This window comes from Echeneis naucrates, chromosome 12 (assembly GCF_900963305.1).
Source record: "Echeneis naucrates chromosome 12, fEcheNa1.1, whole genome shotgun sequence".
NCBI classification, from domain to species: Eukaryota; Metazoa; Chordata; class Actinopteri; order Carangiformes; family Echeneidae; genus Echeneis; species Echeneis naucrates.
Genome location: NC_042522.1, coordinates 10,961,805 through 10,986,182, shown reverse-complemented (window position 1 = coordinate 10,986,182; position 24,378 = coordinate 10,961,805). Strand labels below are relative to the sequence as shown.

The 24,378-nt window shown below is 40.3% G+C and overlaps 1 protein-coding gene across 1 annotated transcript; it reads right to left on the bottom strand.

Moving 5' to 3' along the window:
* Positions 1 to 852: 852 nt before the first annotated feature.
* On the bottom strand, positions 853 to 16,393 carry fgf10a (fibroblast growth factor 10a; the record flags this gene model as incomplete). The annotated part of the gene is made up of 3 exons (XM_029516044.1): positions 853 to 1,630; positions 3,535 to 3,638; positions 15,811 to 16,393. Coding segments are annotated over 3 exons (888 nt in total), but the record flags the coding sequence as incomplete, so codon positions are not given.
* Between the last annotated feature and the right edge of the window lie 7,985 nt (positions 16,394 to 24,378).

Genomic DNA, 24,378 nt, shown 5'->3' with positions numbered 1-24,378 from the left:
AGCCGCCCAAGTGTCTCTGTGTGTGCGGGTGTTTGTGTGTTGGCCATTTCTAAAGCCTGTTTTGTCTTTCTTGTTATCACATAAAAGACAGTGTTGATCCTCAAGGAAGCCATGTTTTCCATGTGTACATGTGAGAGAGGATTTTGCAGCAAGAAATGAAAACCCCTGAACTCATCAGGCAGGTTGACTGCTGGGCGTCTTTAAAAAGTCTAATCTCATACAGATTCATGACAAGTTTTCAAAAGGTCCTTTACTGACTCACTCACACAGTTTAATTTCACCCCTGATTATTTTGATAAAGGCAGTTTTAATGATTTTGACCTGCCAAATAGTGGAATTCTTGTGCCTCCATTTAAGCAAAGTCTCATTTCATGCTTAGAGTTTATCGATAAAATAATTATTTTCCAACCTTGCCAAAGGACGCTCATTACATTTAAATCTAATTTATTTTCTTTTTAAATATTCTTACTATGATAAAATAATACCTACATTCATCATCAGGACTTTGGTCAGTTTATTGAAGAACCTCTTGTTTTATTAGTAGTATACGAATATATTTTTTTCTCTGTTAATGTGTATTTACAATCTGAGCAACCAGTGAATCCTTGAAATGCGTGTGTATGTATGTATGTGTGTGTGTGTGTGTGTGTGTATATATATATATATATATATATATATATATATATATATATATATATATATATATATATATATATATATATATATATATAAAGATTCAAAGTCTCTCAAACAAGTTAAACACAAATATATTTTTATATTTATTCAGGTTTAAGTGATTAGTATTCAAAAAGAAAAGCATAAATGGTAAAAAAAAAAAAAGACAAAACTTTGTCTTTTTGTTTTTGTTATTTTTTCCTCTTTTATGTTAAATAATACACAAAATAAATAAATTTAAAGGGAAAAAAAACAGACTTGCTGCTGTGTTGGTGCTTTCTTGAGTAAATCCTTTCCACTGGCCATTTCCATCTTTTGTGCCTTCTTGCCTTTTCCTCACTTTTTCTATTAGATTTCCATCAATACTTTTCCTCCCTCTTTTCTCTCCTTTGATCATCTCCTCCTTCTGTCATTGTTTAATTTTCATTTCTTTTCAGTCAAGAGTTTCACGTGTACACAATTCTAGAAATGTGTTACAAGATCACATTTTGGCACAGAAGTCGTTTTTCATATTTTCTATTGTGCCTACATATTTTATAACTTAAAACAGAAAATAATATATACATTGTATATCTTATCTTTCTTTAAAAATGGAAAAGTCTTGATCCATCAGAGTCTCTGGTTTTCTATTCTTGTCCTTCTCAGTGCATCATTCAGATCCCATTCAGATCTGTCCAATGAAGCCATCACTATAGCTCCCAAAGAGTCTGACATCCTGCAGTCTGCAGTGTTCTGCCGTGACTGACAAGTCTCATCATCGTGGCTGGACCACAATCGGCAGGAAGTGAGTGGCTGTGTTTTTCCTCCGTGTCTTCCTCCCCTTCATTGGCTTTCCGTTGGCGTTCAGTCCCACAAACATGTGCTTCTTCTTGTTGCGCCACTCTGCTGAAGCGTAGGTGTTGTACTTGTTCTCCTCAATGCGCTCAATCAGACGACAGTCTGGGCCGAAGTCCCTCTGTGGAGGAGAAACAAGCAGTGTAAACAGGAGGCAGGGCAGAGTGCCTAAAGAGAGCAGCTCACATTTACCCCAAAAATTCAAAGAGAAAAAAAGATTACTACCCACAGCTTCACCAAACAGCATTTTTTAAAACATGGATAATCCACCTTTTCTTTGGTGGAAGCTGTCTGATGTGCATCTGTTGTACATTTATTATCTTCACTATAATTCCTGTAATAGAGCAGCAGTGTTCCTAGTATTCGTAATCTTTTTCCTGTAATTTTTTTCAGTTTCAATATTACAATTCTCAATAGCTATCAGTGACTAGTGGAAAAACAAATGTATTTCATTCTTGCTAATATTGAATTCTTTGGGATCTATTCTTTGTTCTTGTTTGAGGTCAGTGTGAACATGATCGTATTTTATATCTGCTGATCAACAGATGGCGGGCCATTGCCCAGTAATGTTCCGGGTAGATGATGGGATAGAGAAAGGTCAGCATGAGATGTGATGCCTTAGAGGTTTGGACTCATCACCAGCAAAGAGCATCATGACATGTTTGCGGCTTACATCACTACGGTGACCACCCACTCATGAATGAAGAGAAAATGAGAGAGACTAACGTTTGTCAGTTTACTGGAAGGTGCCCTTCTGCTTAAGGCTAACATCGCTTCAACAGCCAGTTAACTGGATGCAGTCAATATTCACAAGCAAAAATGTACTTGCCCCCCATATACACACATACACACACACACGCACTTATGCATATATGCACACATACACACACACTTGCAAACATGCACAATATAACTCAGTCTCTCTCTCTCTGTATTTGGCCACAGCTGTTCAAATTGGTTCCAGAAGTAAAACTGAATGTTCCCAAAGCAAAATGAGAATATTTTACAGACACTGTGCAGCTTTTCTACTGATGTTGGTGCTTGGTACAACCAAACGGCGTGTGTGAGCTGGCTCCTTTTCAGTAAAAATGTGTACTAATGCAGATAAGAAATAACTGAATCATGAAAGATAATATCAGTGACTTATTGGTCAAATCCTAATAGTAGAAAATTATGACTACACACACCATAAATCCAGAAATGCATAGTGATCTTATCTTCCATCCTTGTTTTGCTTTATACAAATTGAATCACGGTAAAATCTGGTTTGTCATAATCCTTTGTCTTCTGTTGTCTCACCAGATTAATACATGCATTAATCTGGCAATATAATGAGACAATGATTTCATTTGATTACCACTGGATAAAGAAGTCACTGTGTAAACCCATCAAGTGTAATCGAACGCCAGCCCCTCACCGCTGTGCCACTGTGGTTTGTGTTGCACCAAGCAGAAGACGTCATGGGAATTCAGTTTCAGGCCATGCAACAGAATGCCTCTTTTTTTCTTTCTTTTCTACCGTGTGTCATTTCATCTGTGGTGTGGCTCCAGAGAGACATGCTGAAAGTTTGGGTCCTTTCAAAGTAAGGCAAAGAGAAGAAAAAAGGAGGGAGAGAATGAGATGAAGAAAAAGGGGAGAGAGAGAAAACAGATGAAACAAGGCTGCTCTCCCCAGAGGGACTGAAGCAGAATAGAGAAACTGCAGGATTGTGTTTCCTGTTTCTGAATGGAGAGGAGAAGAGAGGTAGGTAGCAGAGAGGAGTGCTCACATTGACAAACTGCGGTTCCTATTTCTGAAATAGAGTCTCAAAGCCTTGTCCATTGTTTTAAAAGGCATTCATGAAAAGCCACAGTCAAAACTTTAAAGAAAAGTATCTCTTTTTCAAGTCTGTGGGTCGCTTAGACTGACAACATCATCTGATGAAGATGGTGAGAAAGTAAAGTGTTTTGGAGAGTGATTGTGAAAAGTACCTGACACATAAAGATGTTTAGATCACTGTGAGATGGTAATAAAACTGCTACTCACCGCTCCATATAGCACTCCTTTCTTGTTGATCGCCAGGTAGTGGTTACTGCTGAGGCCCCTGATGGCCACCACTCCCACATCCACTGACTTGATCTCCAAAATACCTGGTGTGGCAGGGACACAGAGGTAAATGCGTCATTGCTTGTCTGGATCTGGGCTTTTTTTTTTTTTTTTTCTCCCCCTCCTCTGCTTTCCACAGATTTTCTGACAGAAAAACTATCATCTTGATAGTGCTACAACTAATTTATAGTATCCAAGGCAACATTCCAGTGGCCAAGGTGGTTTTGTCTAATCAGTAGTTTTATTAGACCTTGGGTAGGAAACACAATGCATAGTATTGCTATATGTTTCAACAGGCTGGCATCTGAAACTTCAGCTTGAGATGTGAACAGGTTCATATTGCAATTTGAGAGTTTTAGGTCTGCATGGATCACCTTTAATTTGATCTGCTTTTATAAGTTTGTGAAATAGCTCACAAATCCTAAAATACTGCCAGAGAGAGTTTGTTCCTCATAACTGTACCCCAGTCTTTTCCCTCTTCATTTTTTTCTGCGCTGTGACTGTCAGACCTCAGACCAGCCTCTTGCCCTCTGTTCATTTGCTGGTTAGCTTGTGGGCTGTGTGCCCTGGGATCAAGGTGTAAGCCAGGAAAAAACATTTCTCCACTCCGTGTTTGTTTTTCTGACCAGGGGAGCTCAGGCAGGCAGGCAAGCAAGCGAGCATGCAGGCAGGCACACAGATGGGGTGGAGAGAGGCTTTTTGGGTGCCAGACTGGCAAGAGGTCAAGGTGTTCGTATCAGTTTTCAAGCCTGAACCAATTACTGGTTTAAGCTGTGGTTGCCGGCTCTTTCTTCTCCCATCCTAAAGTCAGTTACACCAAGCCATAAAACTATCAGGGGTTTTGAGAGGATTAGCTAAAGGAGCCGGGAGGAAGTTGAACCTGGTTGCAGGAGTAGTCAGAGGGATGAAGCGAGAAATGGAGTAAACTGAAAGTATCTCTAGTGGTCTATTATTGTTTTTTCTGGAGCATTTTTTATTCAGTTTCCTAATTGAGTAATGACTAATGGATGACCTTGTGCCAGGCTGCAGAAGGAAAAAAAAAAAACAAAACAAAGCAACAAACTAATGTCCCAACTTGAGTCAAAAGTGACAGAAGGTGGGATCAGCTTCAGGCACAGAGAATAAAAACAATATGAAAGAAGCAGCAGTTCAGGAATGTTCACTCTCTTAGTTCTTAGTAGTTCTTCAGTCTTCAGTATTACCCCACCACATGCCCCTTTCCTGCCCTTTCTCAAACTGTCTCATCCTCAGACAGATTTTATATATATATATATATATATATAGACAGGCATACATATCTATCTATGCATGTTCCTATTATGTTTTATTTCAGCAATGAGAAACAGCCTTGTTTTGTGGTGTGTGTGAAACCGCATAAAATTAATTTTGAAGTTCTTCAGTAACAAACAATTGTTTGCGTTGTGTTTTTTTTTTTGGGGGGGGGGTCCAAATACTGTTCTTTTCTCAAGGAAACTGGTCTTAATCTGTCCTCACAATTCCCTTATTTGGTCAATAAAAGCTTGCTCAACTTCAACTAAAAAGATATTCGTGGCTCACAGCGCATCATGTTGGCTCGTTATATTTGGCTTATTACTCACTCAGACATACAGCACAACACTGATCAATCGGATGCTAAATGTTCCATCTCAATGCACCACAGCTGACATTTCTTAGTTGTGATCTGTTAAAATAAGATCTGTCTGTGCTGCACTAAAGGCCGGTCCACCTGTTCGAATCCATTTTCCCTCCTCCTGTTTGATGTGGTTTGTAAAAAACCAAAAGCACAGGGCTCTTTTATGGCCCCTTTTCCAGTTACCAGAAGCAGCCCGTCTGCTGGTGAATTAAAAGGCTGGCCTGCAACAAAAGGCTTAGATTGCAACAACAGAGTTTATGGCAATGCAGACGGAGAGAAACAGGACCTGAGCTTGTATCACTACACACACATCAGGACACAGATGCAGTCATGCAAACACATTTAAACAATAAGGTCCAGACTCTGGTACTTGGCTCACATTGTACCTAAAGCTTTATTATTGTACCCTCTAATTCAACGCCTTGCCTTATTGGTAACGAGAGTCTGTTAATGTTTTCTTTTTTGTTGTTTTTTTTTTTTTTCCTCAAAAAGGGAACAGACTGTTTTTCTCCCTCTCTCGATCCCTCCTGGATCTCGGCCCAGCATTAATTATGAATATGTTTTTGAGTGCAAAAGAGAAAAAAGGTTTTAAGACCTAACACTGAAAGCATAAATAGCACAGAGTTCACTTGTAATATAAAAGCCATGGATGGCTTCCGCTATCAACAACCAACCAAGGGCAAACACCTGTGTGACAGGGCAGGACTACAACGTTCATTAAACCAACCCAAAAGGGTGTTTGCCAGTCAAACCTCAGCCATAATACTGACAGAATAACACAAACAAATAAACACAGTCTGGCTCATTTTAACAGTAACAAACTGTTCATTAACCACTTCATGCAGAAAACTAATTCATTTAGAGGTGTTTATATCGCAATTCCACTGTCAGCAATTTAGTGATTTATAGCCTTTTTTTTTTTTTTTTTGGTGTGTGAATTGTTATATATTTACGAAATCAGTTTCTTTTGTAACTTTGCTCCTTTTGCTTTCATCCATATACTTTTACATCTCCAGCTTTTTTGAGATATTTTGAAACCTTTCCACTTCTGCTTTTCTTCATGGGCGCACTGAAACTCATATCTGTCGCCAGCTTCACCTTCAACTTCAGTTCTTTTCTCTCCCTTCCTCACATCAGTTCCCCTTTTGGCCTACATCTTTATTCATAAACTTTGTACCCTATCTTCACCACTTTCCTCACTCGGCACTCTGTTTTTTTGACGTGAATGACCCGACATATCATCATCCCAGTAAGATCTCTAAGGCTGTGGCTTATCAGCACATTGAGACTAAGAATCCCCAGCTCAGAAGAATTGTTTCTGCTGAGGAAAAGACTGGAGACAGGGTGATGGGTCAGAAGCTTTTGCCTGGATAGTTCCACCAGCACACTCAGGAAGCTCCACCACTCTGCTGATCTCTGCAGGCCTGTCCTCAAGCCACCATCTGCTTGGTCTACTGTGCTTCAGTTGCACCGTACGTTTATTGTTAGGCAGCAAAGATATTACTTAAAGAAGGTCCACAAGTCTGAAACTGTTGCTGAAGCAGCACATTGAAGTAGATTGTGCTTTCCCCAAAACTGTGTGATATGTCCATATTTTTCTACAATGGACGATCCTTGTCTCATTCAAAACACAATTTCAGGTTAAAACAAAGGGGTTTTGAGCCAAATGTATGGCTTTGGTCAGAAAGACAATTATCTTACCAACTTCTCACACACATGAACACAAAATCATACACATTTACATAAGAAAAAAGCCATTGTCACACACATACATGCACAGGAACACACACGTACAAAGACCTCCTGTCGACCCCAGGCTGGCCTCTCTGGAAACATTGCCAGTGAGACTCCAGCTGAACCTAAAGGTTAAGGGAGGTTGTGAAAATGTTTCCACTGTTTATCCAGGGGCTTTTTTGAAGATTATACTGCGGTTGTTCACATTGTGACCTTGACGCAGTGACCAGCTGTGAGTGGGTCTACTGCGTGCCTGCAGCCCAGAGAGGGCTCACTGCATTGTGAAATATTGTCACTTGTGGACTCGTTTGTGTCATGAACTCCCTTCAGTGCAAGGGATGGAAATGGTTTGGCTTCTTTTATTCTATGTCTAAAGCTCAGATACTTGGATGAACCCCTGACTTTTCCGGTTGGTTTTCCTCAGTGGCTAATTCTCTCACTCTTCTTAAATGTGAAAAATAAATTTAATGTTCCAAAAAACAAAATTTTCACCAAACAAGACTAGCCCTTTTATGTATTGTTTTAAGGGTTTAATATCCGATTTGCATCAGTTGAGGTCGAAACACTAAGATCTTATTTCTTTTTGAAACTACGCATCAGACAATATGCGTTCATTTTACAGCCAAGCAACTGCCAAAATCAATGCCAATAGAAAAATGGATAAATAAATAAAAAAATAAAGAAGGATCGAAAGAAAACTGGACCACCGTGTTTGAACTGAAGATGTGAAATATGAACTGAGGATCCTATTTGACCATTGTCTTGACTGCTGCTGTTCTTGAGGCCATTTGTGGTTTTATCATATTTCCTCGGCAATTATTATCCTTGTTTTATTCTACCTTGGTTGAATATTTCTTCGTAGGAGAGAACAAGCATTTCTCGCTTGTGTGTTTTTGCCTGGCGATCGCTGGTTATGCTATTGTGTTGGAGTAGAAACTGCTGTTGTGTTGTGAGGAGCAGTGAGGTATTGGCTTAGACTGATGTGGTTGACAACAGTATCATCCTGTTCTAAGATGCCACATCAAAGCACGCCTGTCTGACAGTTTTGACTGAAGCTGAAGAGAACAGGGGACTGTTTCTGATTTTGGCCAAAATTGTTTTACAAATAGAATTTTTGGTAAACTGATTTATTTATTTTTTTTCTCTCCCCCTAGTTTATTTTGGATGTATTAAATTTGACTGCTATAAATCATATTAACTAGATAATATAGGATGTAGTAAGATTTTTCTGTTTAACCTGCACTGACAGCATTGAGGTTATTCTTTCTCCTTTATTGGTTTTATTTCCTTTCCTGATGAAAACACTCCCCCCGTCTCCATCAGAAATAGCCATAACCACAGTGTTCAAGCTGTGTGTCATTTCAGGCCTCACTGATCTGAGGTAACAAACTGAGATTATCCCAAAATCAAACAAAACAAATCATCTGAGTGTTTAAAATACCAGAAGTTTTAGCCAGCAGATAGTGTAAAGTTTTGGCTGCACGGCTCATTGTTCCAGTCCGCATAATTTGAGATCACTTTACTGAGTGCAGCGAGACCCCAGCGAGCTAATTTAAGAGCAGCTGGGAGGAAACCGAGAGAAATTCACAGTGATTTTAAAGGTGATTTGACTGAAAGCAGGAGGGGGGGGACTAACCACCTGAGATATTGTGATGCCTTTCACACAGTTGACTTTGTAACATGATTAGGTGCCAAAGCTGCCAGTTTCTGTCAAAACATTTCACAGGTCTGACACGGCAGGAGTTATGTTTTCAGGCAAAGTGCTGTGACGGTTGTCTGCATTTCACACATTTTTCATTTACAATTCAGCTGCCAGTGTGATGTTTCCCAACTGTTGTGGTTTGCATTGTTGGCACTGGACACTGAGCTTCAGAAATTCAGAAATTATATTACACCACAAATATTATAGACATGTACGAGTATTATTCCATTTGTCACATGCAACTTTGTCTCTCTATATCATCCTTACTTTCTTTCTCAATACTTCAACTGGCGATGTCAACGCACACTGCACACACACAGGCAGAGTAATTAGCTGGCATTCCTGCCTTCTATGTTCAAACAGCCAGGTTGTCCAGATGCCTCTCTGGACTTTACTCTAAGCTCTCAGTTCTACCTTTGATGACTCAATTAAGAGCCCCGCTTTCATGCTGTGTGCGTGTGTGCACGCGTGCGTGTGTGTGTGTGTTTAGAAGGGTTAGGGTTGAAAAAAAAAAAAAAAAAAGGTTAGGGAGAAGAGCAAGAACATGAGGTGTGTGTGTGTGTGTGTGTGTGTGTGTGTGTGTGTGTGTGTGTGTGTGTGTGTGTGTGTGTGTGTGTGTGTGTGTGTGTGTGTGTGTGTGTGTGTGTGTGTGTGTGTGTGTGTGTGTGTGTGTGTGTTTGGAGGAGGATTTTTCCTGAGCTCACATGGTCCATCTATATGGCAGCAGCCCTGGATGTTATCTGTCACAGATGCTGTTCTTCACCTCCCACTGCTTTACTGCCCATGAATTTTGTCTGTTCACATGCACCAGGCCTAAATGACACATTCAGTATTTGGCTTCTGATGCATTTTTCTGCTGTTACTGGTAGAGAAAATAAAGTAAAGTTTGCTGGGATATGATTAAGGCTTATTGTTTTTAGTTTTCTTTAAGTCTGTAAATGATTTGGGCTGTAGCTGGTTGGTTGGTCTCTTGATTTAAAAATGGGAAAGTGAAAATGTCTTTTGCTGTTTTCTATATGTCAAGGGGATGTTCTCTCACATTTTGTCTGATTAGTGGTCCAAAACCAAACATTTTCAATGAACAATGATATGAAACAGAAAAAAAAATCTATCAGATCTGTCCTTTGTCTGCACAGTGAAACCAACTCTGCTGACTTTACACAACATTATGACATTAAGCTGAGGAGATGAGTTGACTGCTGGCATGGAAAATACCGCTCTTTCCAGTTTGTAACTGTAAATGATGCTAACAACTTCTTCTGTCACTGTTTACTCCAAAGTGAACATTGCTGTGATTGTGTTCTGTCAGACGTAATCTCTTGTTATTTAGACAACAGCCAAGTGTTGAATTATTGTTCAGGACGTCCCGGGGATGAGCCAAGAACTGGGATGAATGGGTAACACATTGGCACTGTTGGGCAGCATGTTGAAGTTATGAGCTGCAGGCCTGTAAAACCACAGGAACATGACTTTTTATGCTCATATATTATGATGATGAGATGATGATTCACACGTAAGTATATTGGTAAAGTATCTCTTTCTGCTCCTTCTTTCTCTCCCTCTCCTTTTGATCAGTCTAATTGTGCTCTGCAAGAATCCTCCACATAACGTAAACAAAGAAAAGGGCTGCCCATCAAAAGATGTTCAAGTTAAGATTCTTGGTGGATAGTAATCGTCTCTTGATGTCTGGAGCCATTTTCTCTTCAGAGAGCCTGAGTGTTCCAGAGTGGCCGAGGATCTTACAGAAACATGATTTGCTGCTGAAAGACTTTTGTTTAAGGTGGTGTCTGAGTGGTGGGGTTTGTGGCAGGGCTGCCTTGGTCTCCCTACATAAATCTGGCCCTTATTTCAGCTTTGTTGTAACTGACACATGAATGGACAGAGGAGTGAACTGATGGGAAAATATCAAGCAACTATGACATGAATTATGTAAGCAGGGATGGGAAATTAGACAGATCCTGTCATTGTCTTCTGTGACTCCTGGCAAAAAAAAAAAGAACAGCCATGGCTTTCAAAAGTCTAGAAACTTCACTTAAAAAGTCTTCATGAATGGCCCCAATAAAAGACACTAATCTGGAACTCTGGGCCTTCACACTCACCCTCCTGTGTTAGAGGATAAATGGTGCTGATGATTACAGGCAGGGAGAGGAAGGAAGGGACATACATGATTTTAATGTATCTGGATGATATGAGTTAGTGGTGATAACTTGTAAACCAAACTTTTAATTACTTCCTAAAATTTCAGATTCTCCAAAAAAATGTGTTGTCAATGGCATCATTGTATGCCCATTTGGAGATCATTGACAAGTATTTAATTTCATAGTTTTCTTTAGCTTCTACACATTTGCTTTGTAGGTTCAGGTAAAGACAGTCATGAATCATGACTAAGATTAGATGTGATTTGATCCGATCCAAACTCCTGCTGCAGTTACATCTCCAAGCCTTCCGATGATTAAAAGTGTTTGATCTGAAATGTGTTTTATTTGAATTTATCACATCTGTTCGTCCAAATGGGCAGATTGTAGTTTATCAGTTGAATTATTTCTCTTTACAACATTTCATGGCCACGTTTTACTACTGTTTGTTGCAAACATGAGCAAAATTATCATCAATGTCATAAAAAGTTGGATCATGGGAGAGAAATTATAGGAGGCCATGTTGGTAGTGCATGTACAGCTGGATGTAATAGATGTTGCTAAACTTGTCTTTGGCAGCTTTAAGAGTACTTGACCATCAGTTCAGTATTTCCCGAACAAGCTTATCCAGTGAAATTTGCGAACCATTTTTATTTACGACTCTTAGAGTGGGGGAGTCCATGAAGATGTCAAAATAACTTTGAATGAAAAGCAACACTGACACTAACCTCTGGTGCATCCAGCACCTCCTCATAACTCTCTTTTATGGGCCACACTATTACTTTTCCCACGAGAACCCTAAACACACTCATCAAGGAAAGAAATGCGGAGAGTAAGGCAAAAAAGTAGAGGTTGAGAAATAAAAAGGGAAAGACTGGGACTAATTTCAAGGAAATGTAATAATAAAAATAAGGAAGGGTAAGCACTTTATATATTTATGTTCTGTGTTAATCTTGCTGAGTCACTGGAGGTTTTTGGAGGCAGGGGAGAAAGTTGAACTGTTGTGGTTCTGAAAATATAATTCAGATATTTCATGAAGACAAATAGATTTATTAGATGACATAGTAGCTAACAAGGATATATATATATTTTTTGTTGTTTTTGTTATTTCAAGGGTAACTTAACAGTAATTTGGTGTTCTTCTGTTCTAATTGTCCAAAATAAATACAAAAATCTGTCAGTGGAGAGAATCACTTTAACATATCTCGTCCAAATAGACTCTTGAATTTTACAGAATTGAGGGCAATTTGTCTGTAATTTAGAGCACGGAGCTGCTTTCTTTGTCATGTTTATAGACACTGGCACAGGCGTGGAGAATCTTCTCGAGCCAAATTGATTTTCATTGGAAAGACAGAAACTGTCTTACTGACAGATTTGTCTAAAGTTTAAAGAAAAGAAAGACTTTGGATCCAGTGGCAAACTAAAACATTTGCCACAATAGACAATTTGTACTTTACTGAGACAACATTTCCTCCAGCAGAGCACTTTTGCATTATTTCAAATATAAATGTAACACAATAGCTTTGCACGCCAAAACGATTCATCTGAAATCGTCACTGAAGTATCCGCTTGTAGCTCTGACGAACAGAGTGAGAATAAGAAAACATCCAAAAGTGATGCACTACACGTAGTGTTGACCTTTGCATCCAAAAAGCTTCCTGACTGGGGTCAATAGGTAGAGGTCAAAGCAGAGGGGCAGACCTGTGTAATTAGGCTGCCCAGGGAAAACCTGCACTAAATCACAATAAGGGCCCACATATTAGAATATCTATAAATTGTGAAGTGTTACATTCATTCATGTCAGTGGTTGATGTATCTGCTGTGATTAACATCAACAATAACTATGTGTGGCAGATTTTACAAGCCAGGTGGCCACAGCGAGAATCAAAGCTCCAGCTATAGTCGAGTTGGCACCGTTCATTACTAATTGAGCTGTGCACAACCACAAGTCTGTGGTGCAACTGCAAACACATGTCCATTTGTTTCATTGCGTTGTTCATTTGTTTGTAAACACAGTGTGACAGTCTGTGGAAAAGGCCAAGGAGAGAAAACAAGGGCACTTTTTCTGGCTAATGGGCAGTGGAAGGATCAATGCTAATCACATGACAACCCAACTGGATTTCCGTAGTTGGACCCAGACCATCTCATCTTGAAGAATTTATGAGGTGAGATGGATAGATGGGCAGCGATCGCAAAGACACAAATGGACAAACACTGACGCGAAGCTGCGGATTCACAGGAGATGACTGGAAAGGCTTTGCTGTGAGGAGAACCTCGACCCCAGAGCTGGACCTAAAACTCCATCACCTCTGACACCATCTAATGGTACTCATTTGCTATCTGACCTCCTGAACATTAACAGACTATTAGGCTGTGACAACCACACTAATAACTGCTCCCCCACGTTTTTTTCTAATCTACAGCTTCCTAAAAGGAGAGGTCCATCTCTGACAATAAGCTGTTTGGTCAAAATCTTGTTTTGCTGGCTTGCTTTGAAGCATCAGGACTATTTGCACACACTGTGATGTGAAGGTATATAGCGTCATATATGTAATAGGAACTTGCAAGCCAACTTTGTCGTTTCAAACAAGCTATGTGTCCTATAGTCCTATAGACTATATTAATTGCTGTAATCTGTAACACATAATAAGAAAAAGCACATTTCAACTTGAATACAGACATTGAAAGTACCCGAGCAGGGATGGTTATGCAGAAAAGCAAGTCATGTTGTGAAATCGCACAATAGTTTTCTGAGTTAGGGGAAAAGAATTCAATCACGTTCTGGCTGGTTTAGTTTGAAGGGTAGAATTAGTTTTCATCTAATTTTTAAAGCTCATGAAAAATAGCAGGAGGTGGTGCTCTAACTGCAAGCTTGTGCACAGATGCAGCATGATGTGATGGAGTGCAGACACACAAACAGAGACATATTATTTAATCATGTTTCGTCACAGCCAAATCTCTACGGTTTATAACCAAATTTTCATCAATCATCTTTTAATCTGAAGCACCTTTTACATCTGCCCTGGCTGTAGATATGACTTGATGAAATGTCTGCTAAACATGCTGCCACAAGGAAACTATGAAACTATGGCTTGAAAGATTTGGCTTCCATGGCCAAGTCCTGATATTATTTTTTTTTCCCCTTCAAAAAGTTCTTACCTGTTTCCCACAACAATCAAGTGGCCGGAGCTGTTGAAAATGACGGATTGTGCTAATGGGTCTAATGCCATACGCTGATGGCACCAGAGCTAGTGACACATTGCACCTTAATGGTTGAACTCTTCAATATGAGCTTGTGTGTAAAAGTGTGTTTGTCTGTTTTTGTGTGTGTGTGTGTGTCTGCAGGCAAGGGGAGGGAGGAAGAGATGCTAATTGAAATTCCTTCAGCCATGTCTGGCAGAGCCTTGGTGTCTGAGTGGCACACACATACACACACACATTCACACTGGCCCTGGCCCTAATAAAAGTGGGCTTTGCCATATGGAGGCCATGTGCAAGACTGGCCTCTCTGTGCTCAGGCGTGTGTGCATGCTCTCAGCAGGAGAGGCTTGTACAGGACCACAGACCCACAGACAGATGCATACAAACTTCCAACATGTGTATGAAGGTGTGTGTGTGTGTGTGTGTGTGATAAAGATCCATTTATGAAGATTACATTACCAGACACATGCAGATTGAAACAAATGCGGAAGAAACAATGCGGTTGGAGTCTGTTTGCCTAATCCTAAAGAAATGAGTTTGTTTTGGATGTCGCCCATCTAACTCTGTGAACTGGGAAACTCTGGGCAGGTAAATATGGGAGTGATGTTCTGTTCTCCGTCAGTTACTACTGTCGATGTGCCCTCAGGCAATGCAACTATACTGAGCTCTTCTAAGGCCAGAGGACCGTGGCAGTGCTGGAGAACTTCCAGATGTGTTTAACAGGAAGATAAAGATGTGGACGACAGAATGATAACAGCTGATTTTCTGTTCTGGATCACGCATGAATGATTATGATGGCCCTTACAAGTACTTATATTTGCTAGTTCACAGATCCGAATCTTTGTTGAGGTTTGCACCATGCACCAAAGATTTCCATCGATGCATGTTAAAAATCTGCCTGCCCAGTCCATTTACTTAGAGTCCACAAATTCATTCATCTAGCCATAGCTTTCAAAAACTACAGGTATCTCCAGGTGCCGTTTTTGTTGACTCCCAGTTTAGTCTTCCAGCACCATGTGTGAAAGAGTGTAGCTGTGTGGCTGTGAAGCTGAGTGGTGCTGACAAAAGAGCATGCGTACCAAGTGACCTTTCATGGGATAAATAAAGGTTAAAATCATACTTCACAGGCCGCAGAATGCACCACCAGAAAAGGGAGCAGGAATCTCAAAACTTATTACTTTCCGTTTGAGTCTGAATAACCTCACACTTAGCATATGCCCACTGCTATTATAGCAGCAGCACAATAGCAGCATGGAGTGGGTCTACTTGTCATTCTCCCCAGGGGTTTGGTAATAGCTGTGTTTTAGATATTTCCTCAAAGAGGAAGAACCTTCTCTGGGCAGTTTCTAATTGGTTCCAGTGGATCATCTCTCTCTCTCTCTCTATTTTATCTGCCTGGCTTACTCATCTAGTTTTCTCCTCTCCCACTCTCCTACTGTTATACTGCCTCTCCCAAACTCTCCCAAACTCGTAGTCTGGCAAATCCACATGGTGAAAAACACGCAGCTCTGTTATTTGTTCTCTTGCCCAGTCACCTGTCCTAATGTGTATGGTTGCCTGGGCCGAGAAAACAGAAACTTTCCACAGATTAAAGCAGGCTGAGAGGCAAGCAATGCATCTTTTAAACATATTTTATAGAAAACCCAATAAAGTGGACTTCCCTTTGTGTTCCACTACTCTCATATCAATTTACTGCAACTTAAAAGCTCAAGAAAACAATACTCAGTCATAGCCTGCTTTCTCCTTCTCAGAAATTTCTGTGAATTTTTAACTGTAATTTTTTTATTTTAGTAGAAATGAAAGACACTTACTGTATGGATCGTCCTCACTTTTGGTCCCATTAACTGTTCCTTTCTTGTCAATGCGAAGGAAGAATTTCTGGTAGGAGAACAGTTTCCTTTGGCGCACATCTCCTTGTAGATGGTTGTAGCTGCTCCGCACGTGGCGCCCGACAACCGTCGCAGAGGAAGATGATTCATTGGTAGCCCGTGGCAACCTCGCGGAGGATGCGTGCAGAGGTGCGGGAGATGAGAAAGGTGGTGGGTATGGGATGAAGAACTGAGGAGGCGTCCCTCCCGGTGCATTGCGGTTCTTTTCAGAGTCTGAGCGCGATGATGAAGCAGACAGGGGTGAGCACGAGGACGGTCCAAGCAGGAGTAGCAGCAGGAGGAAGGTCAGGGAGAGAAGGAGTGAAGGTCGGTGGCAGGGGCAGGAGGAGAACCAGGCGACCTGTGCACCTTTTGTCACTGTCCATCTACACATGGTAGTGGAGCTGGGAGAGCTGTGGAGGTGCTCAGGGGCTGGGGCATGCTGAGCTGGGTGCAGGGAGAGGGAATGAGAGTGGGAGAAACTCCCCCAGCTGACTACACCTCCTCTGTCTGGAGACCCACAACCTCACTGGGACTGTGGTATGAAAACCTGTAGAGTGGCTGGGTCAGAGGCTGACAAGACTGTGGCAGATGTGATCAGAGAGTCGTGGCAGCAGATGTAGAGCTGTCAGTAATGTTAATGGTGATGGATGCTGTAGCTGGTGGTGGGGAAGCCCATAGTGTTGTGGCCGACTCTGCCGTGGTCCTTGGTACTCTTTATTCCTCAGAAGTGCAGGAATGCGTCAACATCCATAACTCAGGTCGCAGTGGGAACAACTGAGGGCTTGCCTCAAAGACCTTTAGCCGCTTCCTCTGTTCTCTCTTCCCAAAGCTTCTGCTTTTTGCTCCTGGGTTACGCAAACATGCACAGACACACACGAAAAATGCCTTTCTTTTTTTTTTTTTGGTCTCAATACACACCTATGCTCTCCCATCCAAAGATACAAACAGTGCAAATATCAGTTCATTCATATATGCTCCTAGAATCTACTCCACACACGTCCCTAACCATGCATCTTCTCCAGTCCTGGGAGGTGGATAACAGGATGTTAGAGGAGGTCTGGATAAAAGATGTCAAAGTGTTGAATACAAAAAATTAAAATAAAAATAAAAGCAGGAAGTGGAAAAAAATGTTAATTCTGCTTCTCATAGAAAGTCCAGAGAAATCCATGCAAGGAGGGCCACCAAAAGAGTTTCAGAATCCAGACTTTCTTCTCTTTCTCTTTGTTTCTGCTGTTTTGTCGGAGCTGGTTTGAAGTCACTTGAGTGTGTAACTGAGCCCGGCAGCTCTCGTCTTTCTGCCTTCTCTTGTGCGTCTGTCAGTGAGCTGAGCTCCCTATCTTTCCTCTGTCCTTGCCTCTCGGAGTCTGAGCACTGGAGCAGTGCGTTGCCTCTCTTCTTTCCTTCTGTGTGTGGCTCCCTCTCCTTTGGCCCCCTCCCTCTTTCCTTTGCCTCTCCCTCTCTCCTATCTCTATCAGCACTGCTCTGGTTATCTGGTTAGTTTCTCTGAGGTGACTGAATCTTGTCTTTCCTTTCACCTTATTTATCTGCTGCAGTTTGCCAGATGTCATCTCTTAGTGTAATTGGATGTCTGTGAAAACCACTTGGCTTTGAAGAGCTGTGTGCGTGCATGTGTGTGCGTGTGTGCGTGCGTGCGTGCGTGTGTGTGTGTGTGTGTGTGTGTGTGTGTGTGTGTGTGTGTGTGTGTGTGTGTGTGTGTGTGTGTGCGCGCGCGTGTCTGTGTGTGTAGGGGTGGGGGGGGTCTGTCCCACCCCATTCCCTTTCCCTCCCTCTCCGTCACTTCTGTCTCCTCCCCTTTCAAGACCAAACCCTACCAGTTGGGCAGAGCAGGACCAAAAGAGGGGAGGGAAAGTCCTTCCTTCATACCTCTCTCCTGTTGCAGTGCCGTTCGGTCCATCCTCCTCGTGTTTTGTCCTCCTGATTAGGGACGGCTGCTGTTTGAATTCTTTCAATAATAATGTTGATAGAATAGCCAAATTTTGGACCTTGTGTTACCAAAATAATAACTTTTTTTTTTTTTGTTTTTGAGAAATATTTAAAGTTATGTTATTTAAACAAGAGCAGAAACTAACAGTCCCTAAAAAATAATCTCCTGATATTTTCAAATTTCAGTATGAATCATTTGAATCATCTGGAGCTATCTGAAAGAGAAAATAAGGACATAAAATCAATTGACCATCCATTTAATTATGCTTCACAGCCTGACCGTTTTTATTCACAGCTAAGTGACATTATAATGTGAACTTCAGTAACAGAGCCTGCTCATTATGGGACTCCTATTGTAGTTTCCACTACAGTCTCCCTAAATGTAGATTCTTTGGGATAAAACTTAAATACATGGCGTCAATTTGACCTTCCAAATAAAAGATGAAGCATAGCTTTAGTTGATTAGCATCAGCTGCTTCATTCATGTTTTACTTTGTCTCGGCTGTGTAACTACCAGCTGACTGTCAACATCCCATCAGAGCCCTGCAGGTGCACAGCATGGCCGATTTAAGCTGACACATCTGAACCAGCTGCTGTCACACCTCTCTCACCCACTACCTCCTGAACATTTGGTGCTGGTGTTTATTTAACTAAGATTTCATGTGTGTTAAGATTCAGTCTCTGAGCCGGATTCGTGCTGCAACACACTCAAAGAGCAGCACCTTCTATTTGTGATAACTGAACTAGTTATTCTCCAGATTATTATGAAGTATATTATGTTCATCACTGAAATGAGCCTCTGTAGTGTTCATGATTGAGAAACAACAGCAAAAAATTACTGTCTAATATCCAGGCCTAACTGAACTGTTTCCTTTTATTTGGAGATGCACAGGGTAGTTTTGAGCAGAAGCAAGTTCCCTGCAGCTGTTTTGACAGATATAATCTAGCGATTTCTTTACCAGGATCGTTAGAGCTTAATATTCGGATAAACATCTCTCCATGTTTGGATAAAAGAAGTTGCATCTTATGTGTTTTGCTGATTTTCAACCTTCAAGAATCTAGGTCTACTGTCTGGTTTCAGCATTGTTTAATTTCCTTTTCGCATTGTCAGACAACAACCATATCTCCGCCGCTGCTTCTTCTCTTCTCTCATTTTTATTTTTATTACTGGAACTACTGAATCCTATCCAAGTTCAACTGCAGACAGACTAGAATTATTATGTTCCACTGTGCTTCTTTCTGCATTTAGTTTCATGCTGTGAATCCATCATATATTTGTACCTTTGGATTTTCAAACAAATGTATCAACTGCACAGAAATAACCGTATAAAAAGACAGCGTTCTACACCTACAGTCAGCTTGTATTTCCCCCGAAGGTGGTCAAAGTAGTGAGATTTTACAGAAGTTAGAAACTGCCAACAATCTGTCATTCACGTCAGCTTTACAGCCATGTGTTTCCTGCTGAGGGCCTGACTTTGTAGATGGCAAAGATGGATTGGGTTGTGGGTATTGGTGAAATACCAACCACTGTGCAGAGTATCATGATGAAATATAGATCGACAACATTATTATTCAGTATAATGATCCTTCATTTTTTTTCTCAGGTCTTTATATCTATAGGATTTAAAAATAGGAAGATTTTAAAACTGGTTACTTTCAGTGGCAGTTAATCCACCGATTGTTCTCTCTATCAAGCAATTTGTCATTTGGTCCGTAATATGTAAAAATTTTTCAATCACTGTCGGTCACAATTATTCAAAGCTCAGAATAATGTCTTTGTGTATCTAAAGGACATAAAACTGAACTAATAATGAAGAATGTTCCTCTTCTCACTGCTCACACGACGTTCATTCATTTACTGCATGACTATTTCCACGTCACCTGAACCTGCTGAGAAAATTCAGCACCTCGGACAGCACTTTCCAAGGTGCTCATGAAACTGATGATTCTGAAATTGCTGATATTTCTTATTGTCTCTCCAAGCTCTTTGACATCTGCAACACACAGAATCTCTGAGGCGGACATATGCAGTGCATGAACAGGCACGATCCTCTGAAGAAACTATCAGTGAAGCAGGCCTGTGTTAATATAGAGCAACCAGAGCAGTGTAGCACATTAGGGTTTGATGATAAAACAATAAATATTGCAATAAAACAAAAAGCACTCTTTGAAATGATCATATAAGTGTGTAATAGGAAATAAATAGATTTACACGAAAATCTGGAAATTATTTTTCAAGTTAAGATGCCATTCAGATTTTACTGTCTCACTATTACCTTTTTACTATTTTTAGGAAATGATCATCAGACTTATCAATAAAGAAAAGGTTCAGTTTTATTTGTGACTTTTTAATACAGAGGTCTATGTTATAGAAGTCATTCTGTATGTATATTGTTCTTTGCTAAATGTAGATACAGGCAGAAGGCTGAGCAGATAAATAGATGGGAACTTCCAAAGCAATAAAAAGGAAAGACAAAGAACAAAGGAAATAAAAGAAGAGACAGAAAAATGTCAAATGATAGAGTGAGAAGGCGAAAGAAAGAGAAAAAACATCTGGTCAGTGGCTCTGTGGCACGAATTTTGGATGTAGAAAGACAACGCGCCCACAAACAAATACATATAATATATATCCAACGTTGCTTCTATCACATTGAAATTCATTTTCATCACTGTTTAATCATTGCTGTGCTTTTCAAGTAAACACAAGTCACTATTGAAGTAATTATCAGTTACTGATCAATTACTGACTGATCTCTTCATTGTCTTGCCCTGCAGTCTTGTTGTTCTGGGTAACAGACGTAACAAGACTCAGATGTTGGAAGTCAGTCGTCCAAGATGGGGGGAGAAAAAAAAAGGTTTCGTCACACCAGAAAACAATTTGTTGGATGCAGTGAAGCACTGCATACTCCTTTTTTTTTTTTTTTTTTTTTTTTTTTTTAACTACTAAGGAAGGCTGTAGGGGCTTCCCTCTCTGGAATTGTCAATCCAACGGCAACAATAAAAATGTTGAAATTTTTTTTATGATCGACTACAATTAATTTTATATAAGTATTATTAAAATGTTACGCCATAGAAAACATTTATTTTCTAGAATTACACTTACATTGTCATGTACACACAAACACACAATTTTTTTTGTGTGTTTGTTTTATTTATTCATTTATTTTTACATGAGACCATTTTTCTCGACACCCTCTCCACCCCTCACATAGGAAAGAAATGACTCAGTCTCATTGTCTCGTGGTTTTGGCTGAAACTGTTGATGCAATCTGAGGCCAAACTTCAAAGTCCTAGAGAATGGAAGTGCTGATCCAGGATCAGCAGCCAAAACAAATGGCTACATAAGAAACATAATTTTTCGGCAGGGGGGCAGATCCCAGGCAGACGCGGGTTGCCCTCTGGCTCTGCTGGTCATGCCTTGGATAAGTCTTGGTTGCTCATGACTAGGAAGGAGAACGCCATTAGGGACCAGCAGTTTGGCTCAGAGATGCTAATTGTTTCATTGCGGTTGAGCTGGTGGCTTTGAACACATTATGGTCTTCAAAACAGCTCTGCAGGAATGGCCCTGGCAGTTAACTTTAATTACAGACACATTAAAGCACTTGGACACAAAATGGAGGCCTTACGATAAGCTAACTTAGCGATACGCTCCACTTAAGGTCAAGCTGCTGGATAGATAATTTTCTCTGAATGCAAACCATAAGTGACAATCCAGCCGTTAGATTTCTACCTTTTTTTTAATTTTCAGCTTGGAAAAAAAAAATCACAACTTTAAATAAAGCTGCTCTGAATCCTTTTAAAGCTATGTTTAGTTTCCCTTCCCACCAAGTGCATTATTTTTGTCACCGATTGGAATCTACTACACGTACTTGCAATGGAAACAAACAGGGTGTTAACTGCAGCAATAAGAGAAACACAAGTAAACACCTCTTTCACAGGCGGCCTCAGATGATATGCCAGACTTCTGAGCAAAGAGACATGACCTTCACATCACATAAACAAAGATGTTCTGAGATGACATAGAACAATAAGACTAATGCTTTGGTTTAAGGCAGTACAATGATTCACACACCGCGCTGTTTCCAAAGGTCTGTTGATACATGTAAAAAAAAATGTAAAAAAAATAAAGGCAGGTTTATAATCAAAAACAAGTCTCTTCTAAAGCTTCTAAACAATAAATAAAGGCAGCGCTGTCTTAAATTAACAATCACTTCCTGTCAATGTCATGATTGCCACATATTAGAAAGCTCGGATGATCTGGTTTCTGTCTGGGAATAGCTTTATTGGTTTGCATTAACATTATGCAACATCACATGAGCATGAGTATTTTCCCCTGGCAATAGCATATTTGTCTCTGAGCGTTGATCCAGAGTATTATGCACTGAGGAGGAATAATGAATCTTACTTAATAAATGCTCTGTATATGGTGTCGTTAACCAGTTTGAAAACCAGTGCTGTTCTTCTTCATCCACAAGTCTAAAATTGACAGTGAGGGGGAATAAAGTATTTCTTCAGGCGATGCAGAAAGTCATGACTCAATATGAAGTCATAACGGACCTAATTATACATTTGAAGGAAAGTGCTGCCATATTTTGTGTTTTAGACACCAAACGTTGCATCTGTGAAGCAGACAATACCCCCTAACATCTGCCTTACAGATATATGCATACAGCAAGCGCACCGATGCTGTAATGGTCCATACTGTCAAACAAACAACATTCAGAAACATGGGCTTCTCAGAGCACATAGGATGTGGTTTCAGTAGGTGTTGATTTTAATAATGGCTGTGGACTTCCTCGATGGGAAGCTTTGGTTTGTCTTGTGTGCAGGTTGTGTAAAGCCAATGTAAATTAACACAGTTGTTGATGTTTGATGTGGCTTAGGATGAAGAATTACCATCAGTGGAAACACAGCACCAACAAGCAGTCTAATTAAAACTGGCCCTGGCGTCTTGTAGAAAAAAAAACCTTTATGGTCAAGTGGGGAAAGCAGTTACAGCCAAGTTGAGACTACATGTTGAAAATGCCACAAGCTTTACATCTAACATCACAAAGCCTCATGATATCCGTCCGCAGTCACTTTCATTGTTAATTTGTCTCTTGACTTCAATTTCAAATGTCTTCTTATCAGACGGCTCCTTAATAGAGTTTACATTTAAATGTAAACCCAAAGTTTTGGCAGGCTGCTGTCGACAAAGTCTGTCTAAAATTGGCTTCTACAAGGTGAGATAGTTTCCACATTTGAATTAACTCCATGGATGTCATTTGTGTGCGGCTCATGCAGGACACTGAGTCATGAATGTTCAACACTGGAACTGCCACTGGAATGCAAATTTTCAGGATGCATTAGCCATCACTAAAAAAGGGCATTTAAACCAAAGTGAGGCTCATTTACGTCACTTCACTGGCCCTAAACTTATTGCCAGGCACGTTGGTGTCAGGGAAATGAACTTGGCAGCCTCCTTTGAGTGTTGAAGGCAAAGTCGTCTTTCATTCTGTGACTCATTGTTGCATTTATTCTGTTGAACAACTCCAAGCACTGTACTGTATAAACACATGGAGGATGGCTTGTGGTTGCACACTATACTATACTATACTATGATGACAGTCTAGAAAACACAGGTAAAATAGTACAATATGCATTCATTTGAACTTTAATTGTTGATAAACTGTTGATAAAATATATTCATTGCATATACCGAAATTTAGAACAAACCACGTGGGCTAGACTTCGTCCACTGTGGAACTTACGGACTTCCATCCATCTAATGACAGTGTTTGGGTACAGCTCAGTGGAGGTGCATGATCTTCAATGAAATATTGATGCTGGTTCCGGGTGAATAATGCAACAGGTGGATTAGTTTTGGTTTCAGAGAAAGCAAGGCGATGGATAAATTAATGATGCTCCCATTCAGCATTCTGAGACAATTAAAGCTGGGAAAAAGAAAAGCAAGGAGAGCAAAGCAATGCTCACAAAGATGTGTACTCACTCAATCATCTGGACATTACAGATATATCAAACTCAGTCCTAATTCTGCCATCCACTCTTAAAATTCTTTATCTTTTTCTTCATTTTGTGTTCTGTTGGGCCATCTTATTTCATGGCTCTGTAACTAAAAAGCTTGAAGCCTGCACCCAGTCATTTTAAAAACCTCAGTATCACTTTATATTCTATTCTTAGATCTATTGTAGTATTTTGATTTAAATACTCAGCAGTAATTTGCTACATTACATTTAACAGACTTGAGAAACCACCTTTCATGTAAACATAATGAAGTTTGACATCCAACATAAACTGGCACATCTGTCACAGTCCAGACGTGCAAGTACTTTAAGAGTCACAAAGAGAAAAAGGTATACAAAATGGGGGAGAAGGCCTAGAAGGGAAGGAAATAGTCTTTGATGATTGATGATTCTCATGGCTTTCTTGTTTATTTCACTAGGCGGGAAGTTGAAAGCAGAGAAGGCCTGTGACCAATCAGTGGTCATCATTAAAAGGCGGGATGACTGCCAGAACCAATCAAATGCTGGTTCATTAAAGGGCAAGACGAGCAAGGCAGTCGTG